This window comes from Muscardinus avellanarius, assembly GCF_963383645.1.
Source record: "Muscardinus avellanarius genome assembly, chromosome: 1".
NCBI classification, from domain to species: Eukaryota; Metazoa; Chordata; class Mammalia; order Rodentia; family Gliridae; genus Muscardinus; species Muscardinus avellanarius.
In genome coordinates, this window is record NC_137786.1 from 223,233,203 (window position 1) to 223,245,886 (window position 12,684).

Here is a 12,684-nt window from a genome sequence, read left to right on the forward strand (position 1 = left end):
AACCTGAGTGAAGTGAAGGAGAACACTTAACTGAGGAAGGTGGGCGAGTGGAGGAAGACTTGAAGGAGGAAATGGACATGAGTACATACACAAATGTATCAAAACCAGTCACTTTTCTGACCACTGGAAGGAGGGGAGAGAGATTGAATGTGTTGGGAACCCGGGAAAGGCTCAATGAGTGCTATGTGCATGCATCTCCCTATTACTCTGAACTTCAACGAGATGTATGATTACAATAGGGCAATTTAAAAAAAGTTTAGCCCACAAGAAAATAATACCAACAAAATCTAAGTTTTCATGTTTAGATGAAATAAAGAAATGTGTACAAATATGCCTCCAAGTCAATAATTTGTAAATTGCAGTATGTACCCAAGGTAACTTTCATTGTCATGCTCGTATCCTCAGTATGGCTTTTCTAAAGGCCTCTTTGACATCTTTGTTTCTCACGCTATAGATGAGAGGATTGAGGAATGGATTAACGATGGTGTAGAACAGGGCGGCCACTTTGTCTCTGTCCAGCGAGTAGCTAGAACTGGGCCTTGAATATACAAAGAGCAGGGATCCATAGAAGAGCGTGACAGAGACCAGGTGCGAGGCACAGGTGGAGAATGCCTTGTGCCTTCCTGAGGCTGAGCGGATCCTCAGGATAGCCAGGAGGATGTTGCAATAAGAAATGAGAATGGCCAGCAGGCAGGAGAGGACTGTGAAGCCCACCAAACTGGAAAGGATTTGTACATAGACCCGGGTGTCTGTACAGGACATTTTTACCAATGGTAGTACATCACAAAGAAAGTGGTCAATGACATTGTTACCACAGAAACTCAACCGGAAAGTGTTAGCTGTGTGGGCTGTGGCATTCAAAATCCCTCCTATGTAGGAGCCAGCAACAAGCCAGATGCAACGAGAAGCAGACATGATACCTGAATAAAGCAGTGGGTTACAAATGGCATTGTAGCGGTCATAGGCCATGGCTACTAACAGATAGCACTCGGTAAAGGTCACAAAAGCAGAAAAGAAAAACTGTGCCCCACACTCAGCCAAGGAAATGCGCTTGTCTTCTGAGAAACAATTGGCCAAAATTTTAGGTGTATACACAAATGTGTACCAGAAATCCAAGAAAGACAGACTGCCTATCAGGTAATACATAGGTGTATGCAGCTGGGAATCAATCCGGATTAAGATCACCAGGGTCATGTTTCCTGACAAGGTTAGCAAATACAGTGTCAGAAATATTCCAAATATGGTTAACTGCCACCGAGGGTCTGCTGAGATACCCAGCAAGATGAATTCAGTTAGGAAGGTGTGATTTCCGACTTCCATGTCCTCAAAGGAGAAAGCCTGAATACCATTCAGAAAAAAAAAGAAATAATTTAGTAATATTTTCTATTAAGAGAAATAAATAGCGTATCAATTAAGTTAATAACTACTGGGAGGCATGTAGATATTTATTTTTTCCCTCTATAATAATACAACTTCATCTCTGACTTTGGAAAAATATTGTAATTGATGTCAGACCTACTTTAAAATGAGGGTGTCCATTTACTATTTAATACAGGACAGGCCCTTATTAGACAGGTTTTAAACAGCAAAAATTATTAATAGCAAAAAAAGAAATATTGCTAATATTTTATTATAGATTGTCTGGTTAAAAATGAAGAAACACATGAGAACATTAAGCATGATGTTTGGTACAAGGTCATCATACAAAAAATTTAGCAGCATTCCATAAGTTAATGAAAACTATTTACATATCAAGAATTATGATGGCATATATATGAACACCAAAATACTTCTCCTGATGCTATATGTTCAATTATAAAAATTACATATGGCATGATACCTGACATATGCCAGTCACTATTCAAGTTCTCTACTTACTCATTTCAGTTCTCATCAAATCTATACAAAATTGGTGTCATTATGATCCTCTTGTTACCATTGATGACACTGAAATAAAAAGCACGTAAGTAGCATGTTCAAATTAATAGGGGTGGTGAATAGTGTAGCTCATAATTTATGCCAGAATTATCATATATATACATACATATGTGTGTGTGCGCGCAATGTAGTTATATAACATAATGAGATTCAATGTGATAAAAACATACATGCACACATCACTTTCTTAATTGAAGGAACATGCTTCCAGCAAATCTATTACCACTGTCTGAATTGTTTTCCTCCATTTTCTGCTAACTACAGAAATGCTGTAGCTCTCTAACAATAATTTTTGAATCAAAAAGTTAAAACCAGGTGTTTTGGTGCATAACTGTAATCCTAGTATTACAGAAGCCAAAATTAAAGGCTCACAAGTTCAGAGCTAGCTCCGCAATTTAGTGAGATGCCTCACCCGTAACTTAGCCAGAATCTTTTTCAAAATAAACAAATAAAATAGGAAAAAAAAGATGGAGCTTAGAGGTAGAATGCCTCTATGTTCAATTCTCAAGAAAAAATTTTCAGTTTTAAATATATTTTTCTTAAGAGAGCTTTGTTTCTAACTTTCCTCCAGGTTATATGAGATTATATACATGATTAGGACATGTTTTTGGTATGTGGATGCCAAACATTGAAAAGATTCCAATTTTTAATGTTAATGCAGTGACATTACAAATCCTTCAAGTTCATATGCTGAAGGAACAAAACAATCTTAGAAGAAAGCTAAAGGAGATATACAATGAAATATACTAGTCATTTTTAAATATATGATTTTCCTAATATGTGTTTAAAGCATTGACATTTGAATTATTTCCTTAGGAAGGATCTCTTCAGTTCAATTGTCCATTTGTCCAATGGGTAACTTGTTTCTTTGGTGTTAATTTTTTTTTAAGTTTTTTGTGTATTATAGTTTTTATCCTCTTATTAGATAATTATCTGGCAAAGATTTTCTCTCATTCTATATTCTTTCTCCTTAGACTCTTTATACTTAACTTTGCAAAAGAGAAGCTTTTTAATTTAGTGCCATCAAATTAAACTGAACAGACTCATCTGAAAAGAAGAAATACAAATGGCCAATAAATATAAAAAAAGTTCAAAATCATTAGCAATCAGGGAAATATAATTCAAAACTACACTGAGATTCCACCTAATTCTAGTTAAAATGGCAGCTGAAAAGAATACAAACAACAATAAGTCCTGGTGAAGATGTAGGGAAATAGAAACTCTTATACACTGTTGGTGGGATTGCAAATTAGTACAACTACTGTGGAGATCAGTGTGGAGGTTCCTTAGAAGACTGGAGATGGAACCACCATTTGACCCAGCTATACCACTCCTGGGCATCTTTCCAAAAGTCTTGAAGTCATAATATTATAGTGACACAGGAAGACTCATGTTTACAGCAGCAAAATTCACAATAGCCAAACTATGGAACCAGCCTAGATGCCTGTCAACAGATAAATGGATCACAAAACTGTTAAATATTCTCAAATTGAAATTTTACTCAGTCATCAAAAGGATGAAATTGATCACTTACCACACCCAGCTGATGATTGTTATTTCAATGTTATAAACATTTACCTTCCAACTAAACCAAAGTGAACATTATAGCTAGCATGCCGAATCAAGACCGCTACCTCTATATCTAGTGTTGTTGTTTGTTAAAAAGTGAGATTTATGTATCCTTATCTTTCAAACGTAAGTGATACTATTCAGGAAGGAATAGTATGACATTATAATCAAATCAAATTGAAGTAGTGAAGAGTCTTGCATTTTTCTAACCATTATTACATAATAGATCTCTTCTTATTAACATGAGCTGTATAAAGACTTTGCCCTCTACCTCTGGAAGCTGCCTTTACAATAGCTATATGACCTTTCTCTCCACACTTCTCAACATCATTTTAGGGCTTCAATAAAACCACAATAATCATATATTTATTTCATTACAATAATCCTACAAATCTGAGGAGCCCCACAGTACATATATACTGCTTTGATGTCATACATGTGCACAATATGAATTTTATTTTCAGAGTTTGCTTTAGCCTGAGTAGAATTATTTTGTGACGTTAAGGTTTTATGCAATAACTTGTAAAATACTGAGTTATAACCATCACCTCAGTGATTAAACTTTCTCTGCTATGTTACCACAACTCCATCAAGGACACAAATCTTATTAAGGTGCTTATCAAGGTTATTTTATGTAAGTCAAGGAAAATGAAAATAAGTGGACAAAGTAAAATATTATGCTTTTTAGATTCATTTTTTAAAAAGTAAATAACGAATAGAATGTATTATCTGATCTGCTATTCAAATGCTTCCAAGAAGAATAAATGTTTAAATAAACCCTAAAAGAGGAGGAACATTTAACAAAATAATATACCAATTTCATATAAAGAGAGAGGGGCAAGCAATTCTGTTATAATAAAAGTATCAGAGTTGTCACATGCAGAGAAGCTGGTGAGCTAAAGGATATAAGAGAGGTTAAATAAAGACAGGTGGAGACAGGTACCTTGATAAAGCTGAATGCATCACCAGATCACAAAATTGGGGAGAGGATATATTGATTTTAGCTTTTATTTTTTTAATTATTATTCTTTATTTTTTGCGGGTCTGGGGATGGAACCTAGGGGCATTTGACCTCCGAGCTACACCCCCTGCCCTATTTTTTATTCTTTATTTTGAAACCGGGTCTCACTGAGTTGCAGAGGGCCTCACTAAGTAGCTGGGGCTGTCCGGGAACTGCGATCCTCCAGGTCTCAGCCTCCCAAATGCTGGGATTACAAACATGCGCCACCACGCCCGGCGATGATTTTAGCTTTTATACCTACAGAATTTTAAGCTTTAACTGGTGAATAATTAATGTGATCAAAGAATAAATTATGGAATCACTCATTCTTGTGTCACCTGTTGCAACCAGTCTTCAAATGAAGAGGGAAATGAGAAACATTAAAAATGCTACATTGCCGGGCGTGGTGGCACACACTTGTAATCCCCGCGCTTGGGAGGCGGAGACAGGAGGATTGCGCAGGTTCGAAGCCAGCTGCTCTGGTTTAAGAGACCCTATTTCCAAATAAAAATATAAAAATATAGGTCTGGGAGTGTAGCCCAGAGGTAGTAGGGTTTCCAGGAACCCCAGTGCCACAAAAATAAAAATAAAAAAAAATGCTACATTGAGATAGGAAAGATTGTGCCAAATTCAGCCTTCCTGGAGAACAGGCCTTAAGGCCATTGCTCTCAATCTCCCCTCTAAAGATAAATTTTTATTTGCAAATCTATTTATATTTAAAATACTGGTAAAAGCCAAAGACTCTCCTCTCAATAACACACGAACCTCGACTCTTGCTAGGGCTGGACCCCGGCAATGCACATAATCCTTAACAAATCACCAATAACTAATGGGAAAAGCAGAGTCTACTTGATATGTGGTCTTGGAAAAACTCGATATCCTTATGCAGAGGAATGAGATTGGATCCCTGTCTCACAAAAGCTAACCTTAAATGCATGTGACAACATCAACTTTTTCTTATAAATTTGACAAAGTAGTGATAGACCTAGCAATGCAAAGTTCATTGCCTTGGATAAAGAAGTCCTGTAATTGGGATACTGGTGCCAACATTTGTGTAATTTTAGGAGAATCATTTCCCAGAACAAACTTTAAGCATATAGAAATTACTGAACCTTTTTGAAGCACCAAACTTCTCTGATTGCAATTTATTAACATATCTTATAGAATCTATTATAAAAGAATAGATAGCATCATGATACAGTATCGTGTAGTAGAGCAGATTAGGAATGTTTATATTCACATATATTTTTACATAATATAAGAAGTAGCACCATATATCATATCAAGATTTGTGTACTCAGTGTTGTTTCCCTAAAAAAATAAAGTCATAGGAAACAAAAAGCTTATACAGATTCTCTAATCACTGCATATTTTTTTCTGCAATGAAATAATAGGTGATTTCTTCTATATCTTGAAGTTCTTTGTCTAAACTATTGTTTACTTCTATCCCATCTCAAACTACTTTGGTTAAAAAATTTCTACCCCATAGATTTCCCTAGCACCATATAGTGTATCACTATTAAGAAAAAAGAATAAATAAAATGATTCATTTTCAAGTTCTCAAATCATCTAGAATTTGAATAAAAAGCTTCAATTAACATATGAATTAAATAATAGGCATAAAAGTGTCCAATTTTATTATGCTAAAGCCTCTTACATACCTTGGTTTATCAAGATGTATCCTGCCCCATGGCAGTCCTCTCCTATTTTCTCACAAGAGCACTCAAAATACTATGGAAATAATGTGACCCTTGGGCACCTGAAAATAAGTACCAAGAAATGAGAACATCATACCCTCGAGGTCTGAAAAACAGAGCGGAATGAGCACTAGAGCCAAAAGCATGTCATGGTCACTATCTGTTCTCCTGATTTTTACACTTCCGAAGTGAGTGTGGATGGTTCAACATAACATCAGATAGGCTTTTAAATTATAGATGAGGACAAGACAGATGACTGGATGGAGTCTTATTTACAATGGTGTGTGTGCACACACACACAATGATCCATTAAAGCCAAGCCAGTCTCTATCTCTCTTCCATTTCAGCTGAGGATACAGACAGGCCAAACAGCTTTGCTAAGCCTGAACCCATGTGCTTACCTTTGGTCAGAAAGGCCAGTTCCTGGAAGTGACATTCTTTCCCTGTTCTCTGGTACTTAGACATGCCTGTGTTGGACTCGATATATGCATTTCTTCATTAGCCCTTTGAGAGTCTTCCCACATACCTGTATGGCATCTGTGCAGCAGTCTCCAAAGACTTAATTAGAGTTCTCCTTGAACTGTAGGATGATATATTAATTAAGATATAGTTGGATGAGTAGCATTCCATCGAAAGTAGACACAAGGCTCTAATTCACAATATAATCATTGTGTGTCTTATAATAGAAATTCTTGAAATGATAGCAATTCTATCTATAATTACTTGTCTCACACGTTAGGAAATTTCTATCTATCCTTGGTGTTGTGGGCTGAAGTGTGCCCCCTTCCAAATCTCAGCTAAGCTCTAATGCCTAGTTCCTATAAGTGTGACTATATTCAGAGACAGAACTTTTAAAGATATGATTATATTAAAATGAGGTGGTTGAGCAGGCCTAAATCAAATATCTGGATGTTCTTTTTTTTAAAATGTTTTATTGGTGCACTGTATTCATACATCATAGTGGGATACAAAGAAAACTTTTGTAGACATATATGCACACATTGCCAGTCAACCCCCACCCGATCCCCACCCCATTCTCTCCCCATCCCTCCCTCCCATGCTTGGCTTAGTGGTTGACATCTAGTATTATAGCAATTTATCCAAAATTAAAAATGATAATCTCACATAACAGTTTCATTTGTCTGATACCAAGCGCTTGATAACTTAAAGATAACATTTCAATATTTCTTTTTGCTTTCTTTCTTACCAGAGAATATTTTTTCTTTTTTTTTTTAGGTGAAACTACCATATATTTATATATTTATTTTTCAGAAAAAAATCTATCCTAATATGGAATATGGACTCTAGATACCCAAAACGATCTCGAAAAAGAACAAAGTTAGAAGATGTATATTTTCTGATTTCAAACCATATAAAGCTACAATAATTGAAACAGTGTAGTACTGTTCTAAAGGCAGATATATAAACTATTGGAGCTAAATAAAAGAGAATTTTAGGGCACACAGTGAGACAACAGTTGTGTGAGTACTCATGAACAAAAGCATCTTTGGATGCAGCAAGACAGCAGACAGCTGCAAGTCAATGAGAGAGGACTCAGAAGCGACAACCCCTGCATTTATTATTGGGTATATTTTTGATAACTGTCACTGAACTAAAGTTAGATGTTTAGTTTGATTTGCACTTCCCTGATTGCTAATGATATTGCAACAATCCCGGTAACAAGCCCCTTCACTTGGATTTCTGGCCTCCAGAACTGCAAGGAAAATAATTCTATTGGTAAGGCAACCTGGTATGTGGTTTCGTTCTATTTTGTTGCAGAAATTCTGGAAAACTAATACACTTCATTACCAACATTAGAGCCTTTTATATTGATGCAACTTTATTTCATATGAAAGAGTGCTAAACATAGAAAATATAACACAAGTAAGTCTTCTAGCTGAACAAGCATAGAAATTCATTCACATAATCTCACTTTTCATTTATAGTTTTCAACCGATAAGGATTTTCAGTCTTCTCCTAAAGAGATTATTGAAATCTCTACTTTCTTTTTCAATCTACATCCCCACAGTTTTTAATTCACTTGTGTACATTGCATAGTTTATTGTGAATTGTGATACTATAAACATAATAGCCACACATTTCTGTAATAGTCTGACTTCAATTTCTTTTAAATCTACCCAGGAGCTGTAGCTGAATCACATGGTGGATTCATACCAGTCTTCTGAGGACTCTCCACAATGAGCTCTATGGTGTCTATATTAGTGTGCAGTCCCATCAACATTTTATAAGGGTTCCTATTTCCCCACATCCTCACATTCATTCACATAATCTCACTTTCATTTATCGTTCCAACCAATAAGTGTTCTTGATTGATAATTGTTATTCTAACTAAAGCTAGATGGGCTCTCGGTATGGTTTGATTTGCACTTCCCTGATTGCTAATGATGTTAAATTCTTTTTCATATATTAACTGGCTATTCGGATTTCTTCTTTTTAGAAGTGTCTATTCAGTCAAATTGTCTATTTTTTCTGTGTTCTTTGTTGTTTAATGTTAGATTTTCAAATTCTTTGTATATTCTAGATATAAGTCCTCTATCTGAGAAATGTGGCAAAGATTTTTTCCATTCTGTGACTCTTTTTTACAGAAACTTTATTGTTTTGTTTGCTGCACAGAAGCTTGTTAGTTTAATGCCATCTTATTTATTAATTTTTTTTATTTCCCGATCTTTGGGGGGTCTAAGTGGGGAAGTCTCTATAAGTGTTTATATGTTGGAGAGATGGCCCAATGTCCTCTTCTAATAATTAAAAACTCTTATGGTCTAATTTCTAGGTCTTTTATTCATCTTCAGTTGATACTTGTGCAATGGGAAAAATCAGAATCTAATTCCATTCTTCTATATGTGGATAATCAAGTTTCCCAGCACCCTTTGTTGAAAAGGCTGTCTTTTCTCCAGCATATGATTTTCCTTTTTTTTTAATTTAATTTTATTTTTTTAATTTTTTTGTGGGTCTAGGGATGGAACCCAGGGGACTTTGACCTCTGAGCTACACCCCTTGCCCTATTTTTTATTCTTTATTTTGAAATAGGGTCTCACTAAGTTGTGGAGGGCCTCACTAAGTAGCTGAGGCTGTCCGTGGACCAATCCTCAGGTCTCAACCTCCCAAATGCTGGGATTACAAGCGAGAGCCACCACGCTCAGCTCCAGCATATGATTTTAATTGCACTGTAAAAATTCAACTGTCTATAAGTGAGAGGATTTGTTTCTATATATTCTATTCTATTTTATTGGTCTATGTATCTGTTTTATGCCAGTATCATGTTTTTTTTATTATTATAGCTCTGTAGCATAATTTCAAATCAGGTCTTGTAACACCTTCTCCATAGTTCTTGTTGCTCAGGATTGCTTTGGCTATTCTGGGTATTTTATTCTTCCACATGAATTTTAGGACCATTTTTACTATCTCTTTGAAGAATGACATTTGTATATTAATAGAGATTGTGTGGCATCTGTAGACAGCTTTTGTTAGTATGGCCATTTTTATAACATTAATTATGTCTATCCAAGAACATGGAAGCTCTTTCCATCTATGATCTTCATTTTTTTTTCTTTCATGTTCTATAATTTTCATTGTAGAGGTCTCTTATTTCCTTGGTTAGATTTATTCCTAAATATTTTAGGCTATTTTGAGTGGAATATTCTTCTGATTTTTTCCCCAAAAGATTCATGATTGGAATATAGAAAAGTTAATAATTTTTATAAGTCGATTTTGAATCTGGCTACTTTATTGAATTAGCTTATCATCTCAACAAATCTTCTTTTTTCTAAGTACTCCATTAGCTATTATTTTAAAACTTATTAAAATATGCAAGTGCTGATTTAAAAAGCAAAAGATTGGTCCCCACATTATAATTATTTTATGGTTTTATTTTATTAATTTCTGAAACTACAGCCTGATAATGATTTAAGGAGAATCTGTAATGTTAAATATAATTGATTGTCAATGTTTTATTAAAGAAAACATTGCTCTAACATTTTTCTCAGAGAATCCTTGCTATTTTGTTTCTTTGGCCATATATCGGGGGTCTAACACTAGGATCATCACAACAAGAACACCAGCACCACTTTATTTCATTTGAGGGCACATACAGTGCTTAGTCAGGAGTAAATGAAGAGAAATTAGCCATAGCACAAGGTGACAGCTGTCACCACATATCCACATGTACAGACGGCATTAAGGTGGCCCTCCATGGGCACAACATGGCACAGTGATAAAGGACGAGGAGGCAGAGTAAGCAGAGTGGGGCGAGGATATTGAAGACAAGTATAAAAAACAGCAAGAGTGGTAGCTCTATTGCCTATCACATGCCAACTTCTCAAGTGGAAATATTCAGGAAAGACATCATCAACACCATTGTTCTACTAAAGGAGCTCAGAGTAAATGTCTCACTAACAATGATAATCAAGCTTACAAAGCCAATGAGGAATGAAGCTACAAGAAGAAGGATATTTCCCCATGGGACTTGACAAACCCAGAACTTTGAGAAACCCAAGAACTCTGAAATTTTTGAAACCCAGAACTTTCAACTCTATGAATATTTATTCCTCTTGTTAGGAAAGAGAGGAAATCATTAAAAAAAATTAAGTAATATAACAAAGTCTCAGAGTGGCCTTGGTTCTCCCTTCCTTGCTTTAAGTTTTTGAGAACAACAGTAAACACACTAGAAATGCAACATGGTAATATATGAAGGAATTGTGCAAAACATCCCAGCTCTTTTAAGTCCCTTATGGGTCCAAAATATCTATCAATAGTTCATCTTAGTGGCTCGTGTAGAACAAAGGTATAAAAACAAAAAGCACAGGCATATTTGTATTGTCCCTCCTCTGCTATGGAGGACAAATACACTGCAACCTCCATAGACCCTGTGCAGATTTCCTAGCCTTGAAGGATCATCCAGCAACAAAAACTTGGCTTCTGTTGTTCCTTTTAGACAATTTGTAAGACCACTTTTGTAAACTATTGTGTGTGCAGGTGGGTGAGTGTTCTGTCCCACTAAACCCAGGACAAGTTGGTAATGAGTACCCAGTGAACATACATAAAAGTGCCCCTTCCAACAAGTATTGCTTATTTTTTCTACTTTCTATACTTGCTGTAACTCAAAGATATTGTTTCCCTAACAAAAGAGGCAGGAAAAAAATATTTTACTCAGAGTCTCTATTAAATTTCAAGAACATTTCTCCCAATAATTGAATAATCAAGAAAATAATATAACAGTTGGACGAAACAGACAGAACTGGAGATGTAACATAAAAAATAGATACAGAAAAATAGACAAAAAGATTTCAATAACCTCTCTATTTAAGGTAAGATTAATTGTGAATATCTTTATTGGCTGAAAATTATTCATGTCAAGTAAGATTCTGTGACTATTTATATGCTTGTTCAGTTTTATGTAAGAATTAACTAAATACTAGAAACATTGATAGGTTACATCACATTTTCTATTTTTAGCACTATTTTCCATATAATAAGATTGTATCAGTATATAAGACTCTAATGTTGGTAATCAAATGTATTAGTTTGCTCAAGCTGACATAATAAAACACTGCAACTGTGTGGCATGAAGAGTAGAAATGAATTTCTTTCTGGAGACTAGAAGTCCAAGTCAAGAACCTGCAGGGGTGGAACCCTCTGACCTCTCTCTCCTTGATTTTCCAGTGCTTCTTGTTTGCTACATCCTAAGATGCTCTTTTCCGCTGAGTGCTCACACACCTGATTTCCCCGTGTATGCCAAAATATTCTCTTCTAAGTAGGACATCAAGATATTTGTTCTATCCCTGCGCTTGGGAGGCGGAGACAGGAGGATCATGCAGTTTCAAAGCCAGCCATGCTGGCTTAAGAGACCCTGTTTCCAAAAATAAAAAAGTATAAAATATGTCTGCAAGTGTAGCCCAGAGGTAGAAGGGCTTCCAGGAACCCCAGTACCAGTACCACCAAAAAAAAAAAAAAAAGATATTTGCTCTGTGCCCAGTGCAACCACCTCATTTTAACTTGGTCGTCTTTTTAAAAGTTCTGTATACAAACATAGTCACATTTATAGGAACTATGCATTTGAGTTTAGTGCCCCTTGGAAGGGGGTATACCTTAGCCCACAGCACCAAGGATAGATAAGAATTTCCCAATGGGTGAGACAAGGAATTGTAGCCTGTAGAGAGAGAAAACCATATAACAAGGAATAGAAGTACAGACCACAGACAAATTCAAGAAAAATCTAATTACTATCACTTGGAGAATTTCTATCATAAGACATACTTAATGATTATATTGTGAGTTATATCCATTGGGTCAACTTTTTTTTTAAAGTATTGCTTATTTTGTCATATCCTAATTATTATATAATTTTTCAAATTCTTGGTGAACTCTAATTGAGTCTTTAGAGACTGAGGTACAACACTTCACACAGCTATGTGATAGAACTCTCCAAGGGCTGTTGAGGCAAAACATATTGAGAACAACAAA

General features: G+C 35.5%; 1 protein-coding gene across 1 annotated transcript; it reads right to left on the reverse strand.

The window, feature by feature from the left end:
• Positions 1-387: 387 nt before the first annotated feature.
• On the reverse strand, positions 388-1,320 carry LOC308260062 (olfactory receptor 9G4-like; the record flags this gene model as incomplete). The annotated part of the gene is made up of 1 exon (XM_080691396.1): positions 388-1,320. The coding sequence occupies one exon, from the start codon at positions 1,318-1,320 to the stop codon at positions 388-390; it is 933 nt and encodes a 310-aa protein (XP_080547522.1).
• Between the last annotated feature and the right edge of the window lie 11,364 nt (positions 1,321-12,684).